The sequence below is a fragment of the Phacochoerus africanus genome, chromosome 15 (genome assembly GCF_016906955.1).
Source record: "Phacochoerus africanus isolate WHEZ1 chromosome 15, ROS_Pafr_v1, whole genome shotgun sequence".
Taxonomy (NCBI): domain Eukaryota; kingdom Metazoa; phylum Chordata; class Mammalia; order Artiodactyla; family Suidae; genus Phacochoerus; species Phacochoerus africanus.
In genome coordinates, this window is record NC_062558.1 from 41,829,375 (window position 1) to 41,845,578 (window position 16,204).

The 16,204-nt window shown below is 43.6% G+C and overlaps 1 protein-coding gene across 2 annotated transcripts in view; it reads right to left on the minus strand.

Annotated features, from left to right (window-relative positions):
- The window catches only part of ACACB (acetyl-CoA carboxylase beta), a 109,490-nt gene that overhangs the window by 63,056 nt on the left and 30,230 nt on the right, over positions 1-16,204 (minus strand). For both annotated transcript variants that reach the window (XM_047760277.1, XM_047760278.1), the window contains 10 exons: positions 14,670-14,779; positions 14,378-14,459; positions 13,128-13,226; positions 11,592-11,701; positions 11,375-11,485; positions 8,298-8,507; positions 7,855-8,025; positions 3,083-3,244; positions 1,111-1,274; positions 54-204 (listed from right to left, as the gene is read on the minus strand). In XM_047760277.1, coding sequence (XP_047616233.1) covers positions 54-204; positions 1,111-1,274; positions 3,083-3,244; positions 7,855-8,025; positions 8,298-8,507; positions 11,375-11,485; positions 11,592-11,701; positions 13,128-13,226; positions 14,378-14,459; positions 14,670-14,779 — 1,370 coding nt within the window. The remainder of the gene's footprint in view (positions 1-53; positions 205-1,110; positions 1,275-3,082; positions 3,245-7,854; positions 8,026-8,297; positions 8,508-11,374; positions 11,486-11,591; positions 11,702-13,127; positions 13,227-14,377; positions 14,460-14,669; positions 14,780-16,204) is intronic.

Here is a 16,204-nt window from a genome sequence, read left to right on the forward strand (position 1 = left end):
AAAGCCAGACAGGGGCTCCAGGATCCCGAGGGGAGACGCAAGCTGCTCCCCACCTGCACTTTCTCGGCGATGAGGTTATCCAGCCAGCTGGTGTCAATGTCATTGTTCTGGAAGCTCTCCGTCTCCAGGAGGTTGGTAAGATATTCCACCGTGGTCCTGAAGTCGCCTCGGATGGACAGTTCCTTCAAAGCCACCACCATGTTCCTTGAGGGGAGGGGACACAGGTTGTTTTCCCAATTAACATACATGTCGCCAGCGTTCCGACGCAGTTCCCAGTGAGCCAGGACAGCACAGGAGATAAGAGAGGGCCCTGGTCAAACAGCCTAGCAATCTCACAGCATTGACTGGTCCAGCAAATCTTAGGCCAGAGACTTAACTGCCCAGGCCTCAGTTTCCTCATCTGGAGAATGGGTAAATAACTGCCTTCACAGGTGCTCGGGGATTAAAATGTAACAATCCATATAAAACACATGGCCACTGATCAAGAAGCGCTAGCCTATCATGAAGTAATTCATTTTTAATTAATTATTAAATTATCAATAGTTTAATAATTAATTAAAATACTAAGTATTATTTTTTTCTTCTTTTTAGGGCCACACCTGCGGCATATGGAGGTTCCCAGGCTAGGGGTCGAATCAGAGCTGCAGCTGCCAGCCTATGCCACAGCCACAGCAACGCAGGATCTGAGCCACATCTGTGACCTACACCACAGCTCACAGTAACGCCAGATCCTTAATCCTCTGAATAAAGCCAGGGATCAAACCCGTATCCTCACAGAAACTATATGGGGTTCTTAACCCACTGAGCCCCAACAGGAACTCCTCAGCACCTTTTAAACTTCTGGAATCACCTGAAACAGTCTTTGGATCTCCTTCAAGTTTGTTCTGTAATAAGCACAAGACCAATGACCTTGGTGAACTGGTTCCATGCACTTCATGGATCTCCAATATGGGAAGAGGGCAGTGTGTGTTCCTGGGACTTCAGCACAGGGTATTTAGAATAGGGTCTGCTCTGTGAATGACCTCCCTTCATCTCAAGTGCTACTGCCTTGGGGGTCACAGGCTAACTTTAGTTTCCTGGAGGGAGGGAAGGAGGGAAGGAGATACTGACGAAATAGCCTCTTCCCGGTTCTCTCCCCAGGAGAAGCAGTGCCCAAACTGGGAATCAGCAAATTCATGTAATCCACCAGCAGCCGCCACGCTGAAATAACCCCACACATTCTTGCTGCTGCGGAAATTCAATTCCTGGACTGTTCCGGAGCTCGGCTTAAACCCCTGGAGCCCAGACAGAAAAAGCAAAATGGAAGAAGTCATTACTCCAGACTAGTTTTCGTTTGAATGAAATCCTAGGAAATCCCCAGAGCCCCGAACACAGCCCAAAGCTTAGCATGATCAGTAAAACATGGATACTTCTCACTAGGGGTGCAGGTGTAACAGGTGAGCACATCAATGCATGTAATTTTTACTTAAAAAAAAGTTACTATGCAAACTTATTACATTTAGAATGGATAAGCAATGAGGTCCTGCTGTTGTGACAGAACATGATGGAAGAGAGTATGAGAAAAAGAATGTGTATGTATACATAGATATATATATGTATTGTGTGTGTGTATATACACAAATATATGTATATATGAAAGACTGGGTCACTTTGCTGTATAGCAGAAATTGACAGAACATTGTAAATCAATCACACTTTAATTAAAAATTATTTAAAAAATTAAAAACAGTTACATAAAATAACCCAGTTGAGACTGGGAAGGGAGGTACAGGTAGGACATGGGCCAATGCTGATCACTGATAGAGCTGAGTGAATGTGTGTACTGATTTTATATGCTTGACATTGTTGATAATAAAAAGTTCAAGGGCACAGGTGGGGGAGAGTGAGGAGTAGACTGTGGGTTTGGGATAGAAATATTCTAAAATTAGGTTGTGATGATGGTTGTACAACTATAAATACAGTAAAATTCACCGCATTATTTAAAATTAATTAAAGTTCAAGTAAAAGAGGAGTTGGACTTCCAATTCCTGATTATGAAAATTCCAGCAGATAAGGAAACCTAGCGACAGTCCTTGCTGATGCTCACACACACCCAATTCCCTTTGCAGGGATGTCCCATTCCCTTCTGAGTATAATTTTGGTTTGGGGGGGTGGGTAGGGCTGAGCATGGATCCTCTTGCTGGATTAGTGCTCCTAAAGCGTGTGATGGAGGCATTTATTTTGGGAGACATGCCTGGAGGTGAAAAATGGAAAGTTCCAGGTACCTGAGCTATTTCCGTACATGATCCTCCATCCTTTCAGGCACCTGTGAACAAGCTATCAACCCTCTGAACATGTTCCATTTTTGCCTGTCCAGCACTACAACTGGGTGTTCGCTTGCAGCCAAAGATCCCAAACTAATACAGTTACCAGAGTTTAAATTTTTCATTAAAAAGAGGAGGCGGGGGGAACCTTTCTTATCCCAAGTTTCTCGAATATAGTCATTAAACAGCTAAAGCAAGATAGATTATGGAAAAATTAAAAAGGTAGATTATGGAGTAATTATGTAGTAATTATGTAATTATGTAGTAATTATGTAGTAAGCATGTAAATAGTGATAGATGCCAGCTGGCTGGTATTTGCAGGGACAAATAAGTCACAAAGGAACTCCCTAGAATGAGCTGGACTGTATTTCTACTGCAGCAGAAAGTTCATGGGGTCAGAAATCCAATGACCTGTGCCCTAAACCTGGCTGCTCGTCCCAAAGATGGATGTGACCTTGAAATCCACCAGTGAGGCTTGGCTATGGCCTCAGCAGGTCCCAGACATGAGGCAGGTTACCCCAACCTCTCAACCTGTAATGCAGGGTAACAATGTCCAGCCACAAGGTTATTGTGTAACTGAGCCAGGAGATACATGAAGGCATCTGCCTAGTACCTGGCGCACATCATCTGTGGATAAGCTGTGACACGTCCCTTCCTGCATCTCAGTTTCCTTGTCTGTAAACTATGAAGTCTGGGCATCTCATCCAGGTTAAGGTTTGGAATCTGCCCTACACGGGAAGGTTGGGGAGGATGGAAGCGCAGGGGACCCCCAAACTTGCCTCATCTGGGTTTTCGCTGGTAATTCTAGCTGCGATGACGTGGCCTCGGGCCACGGGAGGGTTGGTAGGGGTTTCAAAAGCAATAGGCGTCACCCCCCACGGGGACTCTCCATACAGAAGCCGGATATCCTTCAGCCGGTGCAGCGGCACACCCATGGCGATCTGAAATTGAGAAATCCACCTCATGGGACAGTCCATCCCCAAACACCGAGCCCAGCACTAGAGGCGATGGAGGATGGGGTATGGGGAATAATTTCGGAATTGTCCTGAGCTCCTACTATGCACAGGACACCCTGCGATGTGGTGGCGGGAGAGGCAAGGCAAGTAAAAGACAGATGGCTTGACTCTGTCCCCAGGAAGCAAACTGTGTCATCAGGAAAAGAAGCAACAGTCACAAAACAACATCCTGTGCATCAAATAAAAGTCAGAGATTCTTAGAGCTGTGGAAGGTGAGGAAGAATGCTGTCCAGGCACAGAGTTAAAGAAGGTTTGGTAGAAGATGCAGGGAAAACTGGGCTGGAGGAATGAGACAATGATGGACACCAACTGAACCAAACAGTCAGACTGAACCTGCTGTGTCTTTGGATGTGACACACTCAAATGGACCCAACATCACCTGTGTAACATCCTGCCAAAGTGTTTAAGTGACTCTCATGGGGAGAAATGCCCATGCAAAGCCAAGTGGAGACATACCCTGACTGAGCTCTTTACAAACTCCAGGGTCAAAGACAAAAAAATAAGACTAGGAAATGGTTCCAGATTAAAGAGATTAATGAGGCCTGAAAATGGAATGGGATGTGTGGTCCTGGATTGGAGCCTGGACTTAAAAAACAAAAAACAGGAGTTCCTGCTATGGCTCAGTGGGTTAAGAATTAGACTGTATCAGCTTGGGTCGCTGCAGAGACACGGGTTTGATCCCCGGCCCAGCACAGTGGGTTAAAGGATCTGGCGTGATTGCGGCTATAGTATAGGTCATAGCTGCAGCTCAGATTCAATCCCTGGCCCAAGGAACTGCCATATGCCAAGGGTGTGGACATTAAAACACACATACACACACACACATAAAGAACAGCTAAAAATTATTGAGACAGCTGGGAAATTTTTCATGTGGACCGTAAGTAACATTAGGTAAATATGTGGGGGCATCAAAGCTCTGTTTCCCTAGATGGACCTGGAGATTATCATACTAAGTGAAGCAAGTCTGAAAGAAAAAGACAAATACCACATGGTATCACTTACATGTGGAATCTTAAAAAAAATTTTAAAAAGAAAACAAATGAACTTATTTGCAGAACAGAAACAGACTCACAGACTTTGAAAACAAACTGATGGTTACCAAAGGGAACAGCTTGGGGGGGCACAGGGACATTTGAGATTAGCATATGCACACTGAGATATATGGATGATTGGCCAGCAGGTCCCTGCTGTATAGCACAGGCAGCTCTATCCAATATTCTGTGACGATCTACATGAGAAAAGAATCTGAGAAAGAACGGCCATAGGCACATATGTAGCTGATCGCTTTGTTGTACAGCAGAAATTATCACAACATTGTAAATCAACTGTACTTCAATAAACCTTAAACAGTGAAAAGAAAAAGCCTCTATTTCCCAAGCATGTCACCCGTGGCATGTGGAAGTTCCCGGGCCAGGGAATGAACCCATCCCACAGCAGTGACCCAAGCCACTGCCATGACAACATTGAATCCTTAACCTGCTGCACCACAAGGGAACTCCTCCCAGGAAACTCTTATCTGAAGAATTTAGAGGCAAAGTGGCATGAAGTTCAAGTCAAAACATCTCTCCAGAGGTTGAGCCAGGGAGTTCCCATTGTGGCTCAGCAGGTTATGAACCTGACTAGTATCCATGAAAATTCAGGTTCAATCTCTAGCCTTGCTCAGTGTGTTAAGGATCCAGCGTTGCTGTGAGCTGTCGTGTAGGTTGCAGACATGGCTCGGATCCCGAGTTGCTGTGGCTGTGGTGTAGGCTGGCAGCTGCATCTCCAATTCTACCCCTAGCCTGGAAACCTCCACATGCCACAGGTAAATTGGCCACATGCTAACAAGTGGTGGATGGAGGTACAGGATGTGGGTGTGAACTGTATTATTCTTGCAACTTTTCTGAAAACTTTCAAACTGAAAGAAAGAAACAAAATATTAAAACAGAATAGGAATTCCCATCGTGGCGCAGTGGTTAATGAATCCGACTAGGAACCCTGAGGTTGCAGGTTCAATCTCTGGCCTCCATCAGTGGGTTAAAGATCTGGCATTGCCGTGAGCTGTGGTGTAGGTCGCAGACATGGCTCAGATCCCACATTGCCATGGCTCTGGTGAAGGCCGGCAGCTACAGCTCTGATTAGACCCCTAGCCTGGGAACCTCCATGTGCCACAGGTGGGGCCGGCACAATATTGTGAAAGTATTTAATGCCACCAAACTATACACTTAAAATGGTCAAAATGATAAATTTTATGTCATGTATATTTTCCTACAGTAAAAAATAGTTCAAAAAAAAAGACAGAATAAAAATTTGGGGAGAATTTTAAAGAAATTTAATATTAAATTCTAACTCAGTTAAAACTAATTTTCATCAAATTTAATTTTCATTAATTTAAATGTAATCAAAATTTAAATTTTAAAAGAAACTTTTAAGAAAGAAAAGGGAGAAAGGGAGGAGACATTAATTTTAAAAATGTAAGCAGTTCCAGTAATGCAAGAATTTCTTTTTGGGGGCTGGAGGGAGTAAAGGAGAAAAGAAGAGTTTTACTGCTTTGCCAGGCAAAGGGGGACACAAGGGGCTCGTGCCTTCAACAACTGCGTGTCCCTCAAGAGTTTCTAACTTTGGGTGACATATTCTTAGTGGGAGTGATATGGCTCCTAAGGGGGCAAACATTTGCTCTTGGGGTGAAAAAAACCTTACACTCTCTACATATAAGCAGACCTTGGAGATACTAGGGGTTCAGTTCTGAACCACCACGATAAAGGGAATACTGCAATAAAGAGAGTCACACAAATTTTTTGGATTCCCAGTGCACATAAAAGTTACATTTACACTATACTGTGGTCTATGAAGTGCAATAGCATTATGTCTAAAGGAACAATGTATGTACCTTAATTAAAAATTACATTATACTAAAAAATGCTAATCATCACCTGAGCCTTCAGAGAATCAATGTTTTTACTGGTGGAGGATTCGAAATATTACAAGAATTATCAAAATGTGACATGGACATGAAATAAGCATATGCTGCTGGGGAAATGGCACCATTAGACTTGCTCAATGCAGCAATTTTTAAAAAATGCAATAAAGAGAAGTGCAATAAAACAAGATAGGCCTGTATAAAGCACAGCCAGATTTACGGTACCCAGATAAATAGTGCATCTGTGATACTAACATTTCATGAGCAACAACATGGATGTGCCTAGAGACTGCCCTACGAAGTGAAGTAAGCCAGACAGAGAAAGGCAAATATCATTATGATGTTGCTTACATGTGGCATCTAAAAAAAGGATGCAAATGACCTTATTTACAAAACAGAAATAGACTCACAAACAAAGAAAACAAATTTATAGTCAGCAAAGGTGAAGAGGTATAAATTAGGAGATTGGGATTGAAATATACATACTACTGGGAGTTCCCGTCGTGGCGCAGTGGTTAACGAATCCAACTAGGAACCATGAGGTTGCGGGTTCGGTCCCTGCCCTTGCTCAGTGGGTTAATGATCCGGCATTGCCGTGAGCTGTGGTGTAGGTTGCAGACGCGGCTCGGATCTTGTGTTGCTGTGGCTCTGGTGTAGGCCGGTGGCTACAGCTCCGATTCAACCCCTAGCCTGGGAACCTCCATATGCCGAGGGAGCGGCCCAAGAAATAGCAACAACAACAACAACAACAACAACAACAATAACAACAACAACAAAAGACAAAAATAAATAAATAAATAAAATCAAAAATAAAATAAAAAAATACATACTACTATATATAAAATATATAATCAACAAGGACCTACTGTATAGCATAGGGAATGATATTCAATATCTTGTAATAACCTATAATGAAAGGGAATGTAAAAAATATGTACATCTACATATATGTGTGTAGCTGAATCACTTTGCCATACATCTGAAACTAAGATAACATTGGAAGTCAACTACGATTCAATAAATTTTTAATTTTTTTTTAATTTCATGGAGGAAACAATTACATTTAGAATGGATAAGCAATGAGGTCCTGCTGTGCAGCACAGGGAACTATATCCAATCACTTGTGATAAAACATGATGGCAGATAATATGAGAAAAATTATATATATATATGTATGACTGGGTCACTTTGCTGTACAGCAGAAATTTACAGAACACTGTAAATCAACTATAATAAAATTTTTAAGGAAAAAAACTTCTTTAATAAAAAGGAAAGCTAAAAAATTCTTCATGGAGGAGAAATTGGGGTGGAGGGAAATGTTTCAAAGGACTCCATGGGAGAAGGCAAATGAAAAAAGAGGTGTATGAATGAGTACTGGGGGTCGGCAAATACTGTGAAATTGTATAAAATAGATTTTCCCAGGGAGAAGGTCCACAGTTTCTGCCAGTTTCTCCAAAGGCCATACAGCCAAAGGTGACAAACTTAACTAAGGTTTCTCAGCCTGCATGGCCCTTCGCGCTACCCACATACTAAAACAGTCACTGCCCAGGACACCAGCCAAGAGACGGGCAGGGAAGTCAGATTAGACTGGGGATCCCGCTCTGGGCAGAAGCAGTCCCAGGGCCCGTTTCCTTGCCTGTAGCTGGGCAGCCGGCAGGTTGACATCAGCGATCATTTCCGTGCAGGGATGTTCCACCTGCAGGCGGGGATTCAGCTCCAAGAAGTGGAAGCTGCCATCCTGGCTGTAGAGGTATTCAACTGTCCCTGTGCTCACGTAGCCCACAGTCTTGGCCAGGCGCACAGCACACTGCAGAGAGATGGGACCGAAGGGTTTCCAGCAGTTTTCTCAGGGGTGGGGGGAAAGGGTACTAGTTCCCTCACCACACGCAGGCTGAGGACCTGCCATGCAGAAATTATTTTAAACCCAAGGCTGAAATCATCTCCACGATGGGCACCCCCTGCCTGGTCTCTCCTGGGACACCTACTCTCCTGTGGCCACTCGGACGGTTGAGCGCTCTTACTGGCTCTGAGCAGAGACGCCTCCCCCCTGCAACTGTCCCCCACCTCTGCAAAACCCACCTGCTCCATGAACTCAAACACGGCTGGCGTGGCGATGGTGGCTGGCGCCTCCTCTATGATCTTCTGATGCCTCCGCTGGATGGAACAGTCACGCCCAAACAGGGACACGGCGTTTCCATACTGGTCGGCGAGGATCTGGACCTCCAGGTGATGGGCGTGCTGGGCCAGCTTCATGAGAAAGACCGGGGAGCCAGGGATCTCGCTCTGCACCTGGGGGGATGGCAGGGTGGCTGGCTCTTCCCTGGGGAACCAGGGCTGGAGCAGGAAGTTATCCAAAGCAGGCACGAGATGATGGCAATGATGCCCATGATTTTCCTGACATTTCGGTTTCACCTCTTTCAAAGACATTACATTCTAGTTGGTTTTAGGTCAAATATTATGAAAATATATAACAGAGAAAGTGAAATTTTCCCACAACCCCATCTCCTAGAGAAAATGAGCTATTAAGAGTTGGGTACAGGAGTTCCCATCATAGCTCAGTGGAAATGAATCTGACTAGTATCCATGAGGACACAGGTTCAATCCCTGGCCTCGTTCAGTGAGATAAGGATCTGGCGTGGCCATGAGCTGTGGTGTAGTTTGCAGACGCAGCTTGGATCTGGCATGGCTGTGGCTGTGGCTGTGGCCGGTGGCTACAGCTCTGATTCAACCCCTAGCCTGGGAAACTCCATATGCTGCAGATGCAGCCCTAAAAATTAAAAAAAAATTAAATAAATAAAGATATATATATATTTATATATAAAAAAAAGAGTTGGGTACAGAAGGGAGTTTCTGTTGTGACTCAGCAGATTAAGAACCTAACTAGTATCCATGAGGATGCAGGTTCGATCCCTGGCCTTACTCTGTGGGTTAAGGATCCATCATTGTCAAAATCTGTGGCATAGATCATGGCACTGCCATGGCTGTGGTGTAGGCCAGCAGCTGCAGCTCCAATCCCACCCCTAGCCTGGGAACTATCATATGCCGCAGGTGTGGCCCTAAAAAAAAGAAACAGTTGGGTACAGGAGTTCCCTGGTGGTCTAGGGGTTAGGACTTGGTGCTTCCACCACTGCAGCCTGGGTTCAATCCCTGGTCTGGGAACAGAGAACCCACATCAAGGTTTGCTGCTGAAAGGAACAAACAAAATAGATTTTAAAAAAGAGTTGGATACAAAAAAAACAACAAACAAAAGAGTTGGGTACAAATTGGTTTTCCTTTAAGGTCTGCATAGAGACAACGTTTCTTTAAACAAAAACAAAACCAAAACACACTACTCTGTAGCCTTCTCCTCCTCCTACTTAATTCCCTCTCTTAGCCAGCTTTCCTCAGTGGAAGCTACAGACCAACTCACTCCCTTCTTTTAATAGCTGAAAGGCATTGTCTTATAGGCATGCTGTCCAGAGATTCTTAAAGATGAAGTAAAAAGAACTGTTCACATGGAATGATTTCCAAGATAAATTTTTAAAAAGCAAGTTGCAATAACATATGGGATGATCCCACTTATGTGAAAAATAATGAAACAGAATTATATGCATGTCTATGTAAATGTATATACTACAGTAAAAGTACCAGAAAGAAAGCCAGTAGCTAACAGGGACTATAGCTGAGAAGGGAGGAGGGGTTGAGAGGTGATGTTGTGAAAAGCGACCTTTCCCTTTTAACTCTTAACATATCACTGAATTGTCTGAATGTTGACACAGAGAACATTTTTTTTTTCCATACTGCACTCATGCAGTTGAAAAAAAAAGCAAGCTTGGAGAAGTCCCTAGTAGCCTAGTGGTTAAAGGATTCAGTGTTGTCACTGCTGTGACATGGGTTTGATCCCTGGCGAGGGAACTTGTGCATGCCATGGGAGTGGCCCAAAACAGAAAAACAAAAATTTTAAAAAAGCAAGCTTGGGGGAGGCTGTGCATGGGGGAGGGGGTAGGAAGGTCTATGGAAAAACTCTGTCCTTTCCACTCAATTTTGCTGTGAATTAAAAACTTCTCTGGGAGTTTCCGTCATGGCGCAATGGTTAATGAATCCAACTAGGAACTATGAGGTTTCGGGTTCAATCCCTGGCCTTGCTCAGTGGATTAAGGATCCAGCATTGCCGTGAGCTGTGGTGTGGGTTGCAGATGCAGCTCAGATCCTGCATTGCTGTGGCTGTGGTGTAGGCCAGCGGCTACAGCTCTGATTAGGCCACTAGCCTGGGAACCTCCATATGCTTCAGGAGCGGCCCTAGAAAAGGCAAAAAGACAAAAATAAATAAATAAATAAATAAATAAATAAATAAATAAATAAAATCTACATGTGAATATCCTGGAAGTACCTATAATGGAAACGGACCTGAAAAAGAGCAGATATATACATACAACTAAATCATTTTGCTTTATACCTAAAACATTGTAAATCACATGTACTTCAATAAAAAAATTAAAATTAAACAAAAAATAAATTAACTAAATGAAATAAAATATTCATGTGAGCAAGGTCCAGAAGAAAACCTAGAAATATTTAAATACTTGGGTTAAATACTGACCATCAGCATAAATTTTTATGAACATTGCGAACAACAATGTTTTAAAACCCAGGAGTTCCCTGGTGGCTCAGCAGGTTAGGGACCTGGCCTTATCATCACTGTGGCTCTGGTTACTGCCATGGTGTGGGTTCAATCACTGACCCAGGAACTTTTTGTGGGTGCGGCCAAAGAAAAAAGTGGAAATCCAGCTACAAATAAGTAAATATATGTTTCATTCCAACAATAATAATCGATCATCTAGAAACATTAAAAATATCGCAACTGCTAACATCTACAAAATATCCCATCTCTTGAGAAAAACACAGTTACAGATATGCTCCCAAACAGATACCTCTGAAATCATTTATAGACACACTGATTCATAGAATCGAACAGCTAAGGACAGAGTGTACAGATCAATGCAAACAGGTAAAAATGTACGCATTTGCTTTGCCACACAACATAGCATATTCTAGCTCCTGCAAATGCCCTCTTGATGGTGACACAATACTATTAGTGGAAAGAATCTGATGGCCAACAATGGCATAAACACAACTTCCAACAACCCGGAGAAAAGTACACAGCCCAAAAAGCTCACCTGTCTGAAAAGGATTGGGAAGTCCTCGGCGGTCTCGGCCTTCCGTATTCCTTTCCCTCCACCACCTTCAGAAGCTTTGATCATCAAGGGATAACCAATTTTTTCTGCTGCCTGTGGGCAAAGGACAAACAGCCCTCTTTAGAGGTTGGATGGTTTCTGCTGCCACCACCATGATGAGAAGGCTCTGTCACCTGGGCCCCCCAGGATCTGCATTTACCTCCAAGCCCTCATCTACATCTTTCACGCAACCTTCCTCATAAATGCACTGTGGGACACTGATCCTTTGTCCCTGCTGTAGACTGTCTTCTGTCCACTCCACTGTCAGACCTGGGGGGTCACAAAGAACACTGAATCTTCCCAAGAACAGCCCAGACACAACAGAGGAACACGGGGCCACTTCCCACCAAAGCCACTCTGGACCAACAGAATACAGACACCGTCCTTCAGAGTTCCTGTCATGGTGCAAGCAAATCGGTGGAGTCTTGGGAGCACTGGGACCCAGGTTCGATCCCCGGCCTGGCACAGTGGGTTTAGGATCCAGCATTGCCACAGCTGCAGCTTAGGTTACAACTGCGGCTCTGATCTGATCCCTGGCCAGGGAACTCCATATGCCTTGGGCCAGCCAAAAAAAAGGGGAAAAAATATTGTAAAAAGACACAGTCCTTCAGCTTCCATTGTGGATTTTAATTTCCTTAAGGACTGACTCAACCCTGAATGGAAATCAAGCTTAAGAGAATTCAGATTCAGACCAAGTCTCCCACAAACAGCCATATTAACATGAATCCCAACAAAAAATCCCAACTCGAGCCTATGCAGTCATCTGCATATGAATCACTACTTCCCAAAACCCTGTGAAGATTTTTTTAAGACAAACGAACCAACCAGAAACAAACTATTCATTCCAAATTTAAAATTCAATCTTTGGAGGAAAAAAAAATCAAATAGTTAAGAAACTCTTGAGATATTTTCTTGTTTATTTTAGAAATTCCACTTTAATGAATTTATCCTAAGGAAATAATTAAAATGTACATGGAGAGTTAGCTACAAGATTGAGGCTTTTAATATTTTCAAAATTAGAGAAAAATTAATTGGAATTAAATGTATAACTATAGAAGACTAGTAAGTAAATTATGGTACATCTACAAGCCTATGCAGGTATTTTATCTTATTTTTTATTTTTTTGTCTTTTTAGGGCCGCACCCATGGCATATAGAAGTTCCCAGGCTAGGGGCTGAATCAGAGCTGCAGCTGCTAGCCTACACAACTGCCACAGCAATGCCAGATCCAAACTGTGTCTGCATATGCACCACAGCTCAGGGCAACACTGGATCCTTAACCTATGGAGCGAGGCCAGGATCAAACCCTCATCCTCATGGATACTAGTCAGGTTACTGCTGAGCCAAAACAGGAACCCCTATGCAGGTATTTTAAATGTTACAAAGTGTATTTATGGACACAGATCAGTGAGAAAAATCAAGTCACAAACTACTAAATATAAGAGCTCTGGCTTGTGCTTAGAAAAAAGGTTGGAACAACATAACAATGTAACCAATGGTCAAAATTGGATTATAAACAATTCCTACTTCTTATTTGTACTTCTCATATTTTCTAGGTTGTCTGCAATGATAGCTTTCTTGATCATTTCAATTTTTTAAGTGAAAAAATGAGAAACACATACTCCTGTCACTCCTCACTTCACATTGGCAAGACTGGGACGAGGAGTTCCCCCAAAGTCAAGTTCAGGGCCTCTTACCACTTCCGCTCCAGGGCAATGTTGGGATCTTCAGGGTCTGGGCCACAATGGTGGAGGCAATCTTGTCTCCCAGGGCCCACATGGCCTCACTGGGAGGACCTGGAGGTGGGGGAGGCAAGGCGGAAGCAGAATCACGTCAGAGTTAGCCACAAGATCCTGGAAGCCGGATGCCCACCAAGTGCACAAAGAAAAGTACCCAGGTCCCAGCTTTCAAGGAATTAACATCAAGCCAGGAAAGAAAAAAAAAAAAAATCGTTAGCCTGCTACTTCATCAGTCAACTTTCAACACATGTGGATTGTAAACCTGAGTTACAACTTGAGCTGTGTGGCCTACACAAAATTCACTAGCAAAAAGCTAGACCAAGAGGGCAAGCCAGCACCTCAAAACATTAGACCAGAGGTTAGCAAATGTTTTCTATAATGAGCCATAGGCAGTACACCAATGAATGCGCAGGGCTGTGTTTCAATAAAACTTTATTTACAAAAGCAGGCAGCGGGCCAGATTTTATCTGCGAGCTATAACTGGCTGGCTCTGGGACTGTACCATCAACCTCCAGAGTTAAAAATGCTACTGTGACAGCCAGTAAGAGGCCCTGAACAAAGAACGTGTCAGTGAGCACAGATGGCCAGGCAGACCCTCGGGTGGCTATCACGTATGGACTTAACACTGAACTGCTTTATACACAAGTCTGTGTTGTGGGCCCAGAGGTGAAGGAGCAGCAACAGCGACTTATGGGGAATAAGAAATGACCCCCATCACACACAAGGATGATGAACAGCATAATTGAGCAAAGTTTCCAAATACAAATATGAATCCTGAAACAAACAGATGCTACAGACAATACGGATCATTTTACCTAATTAGTAGTAGAGATGAGGGGCTCTGGGCCCAGGGGCCGAGGACATTCCAAAGGCCTGAGAACAGCCCAAGCAAAGGTGTGGCCTTATCAGAAAGGGTTCTAAAGCTAGTTAGAAATCTGAACATGGCTGGTATCTCGATACCAGCAGGAACACCAGCAGAGTGTTCTGTCTGCCCCAGCATCAGTCTGCTGTGGTAACCATGGTAATGGCCCTTCTTTCCCTGGGCTGGCTGACCTACCCATGGGCCCTCCCACCCCTGTACTTGCTTGCTGTTGACCGGGAAAGCGTGATGCAGGAATATCAAGCTGGTCCCTCCGTACACGGCTATGACACACTAAGCAGGCCATCAACCTCCCAGTCCCCACCTATGTGATGCAGACACACTCTACCTAAGAAAGCAATCTCGTGCTTGTGCAGGAGCTCCGGAAGTTTGGGGTTTTCAGAAGCATGGCCCCAGCCAGCCCACACTGCCTGCAAACACAGAGAGGCATGAACAAAAGTCTTCCTTCAAGAACCCACCTCCCATCTCACCCCAAAAGCTCTGGGCTGGGTCCTATCAACCCTGGATTTCAGAGTCTCCTAGGACTTGGCTCCCCCATCCCTCCCACTATGCAGAATCAGGTTGCTCCAGAGCTCAGGTCGTCATCCTGTGGGCAGACTGGGGCACCTCGTCCGACTTACCTGCACAGGGATCCTCTTGGCAATGTCCACAATTAGCTCCACATTGGCATAATTGTTGTTGTTGGGCCCTCCTGGGACAGGGACATACTGATCTGCCATCTTGATATACTCTGGAATTAAACAGGAGAGCAGGAGTTCCCACTGTGTCTCAGTGGGTTAAGAACACAACATTGTCTCTGGGAGGATGTAGGTTCGATCCCTGGCCTCACTCAGTGGGTTAGGATTCAGCGTTGCCACAAGCTGCAGTGTAGATCACAGATCTGATGTGGCTGTGGCAGAGGTCAGCAGCTACAGCTCTGATTAAACCCCTAGCCTGGGAACTTCCACATGCTGCAGGTGTGGCCATGCAAAGAAAAGCAAAAACAAAAACAGGAGAGCAGAGGAGAAAAGGATTGAGGGTCAGAAGTTGAGGGCAGGACACCTGTAGGACGCCACCACACGCAGCCACTGAAAGGATAACCATGACGATTCTAGGGCAACAGTGGACAAACATATATGATACTTTGAAGAAAACCAAATATGACTTTAACTGTGTGAAAATATATCTGGGTCTGGATAAAGGCTGGAAGGCAACAACAAAAAAGGAACAAACTATCAAGATATTCAGATCAGAGGTAGGTTTTCAAAATTCTTCAAGTTTATCTTCAAACGGTTTTGCCATTAAACAACACAACGTTTGTTTTTTATCATGGTAAAAAAAAAAACATAAATTTACCATCTTCATCACTTTTTTAAGTGCCCAGCCCCCTAGTGTCAAGTATATTGACATTGCTGTGGAAAAGATCTCTAGAACTTTTTCATCTCCCGCATCTCAAACTCCGTACCCATGAAAGAATAACTCCCCTTCCCCCTCCCCAAAGCCTCTGGCAACCACCGTTCTACTTTCCGTCTCTCTGAGTCTGAATACTCTAGGGACCTCATAAAAGTGGAAATGTCTAGTATTTTTTGTGACTAGCTTATATCACTTAGCATAATGCCCTCAAGGTTTATCCATGTTGTAACATGCAATAGGATTTTCTCCATTTTCAAGACTGAATATAACACAATGTTATGATTTTAAAATATTCATGCTCTTTAAAACCAGAAATCCCACTTCTAGGAATATGTTCTAAAAAACTAATTTAAAAAAAACAAAACACTCATCACAAAACAGAAACAGACTCACAAAGAGAACAGACTTGTGGTTGCCAAGGAGGAAGGGGAGTGGGAAAGAGATGGATTGGGAGTCCGGAATGAGCAGATGCAAACTATTAGATATAGAATGGATAAATAACAAGGTCCTACTATATAGCACAGGGAACTATATTCAATATCCTTTGATAAACCATAATGAAAAAGAACATGAAAAATAATGTGTATGTACATATGCATAACTGACTCACTTTGCTGTATAATAGAAATTAACACAATGTTGTAAATCAACTCTACGTCAATAAAATAAATTTTTTAAAAAAGCACTGATCAACAAGGCCAAAGACTAATATAAAAGAGTGTCACGGGGCACTGTTTCGAACTGTGAAAAGTGAGAATCAGGA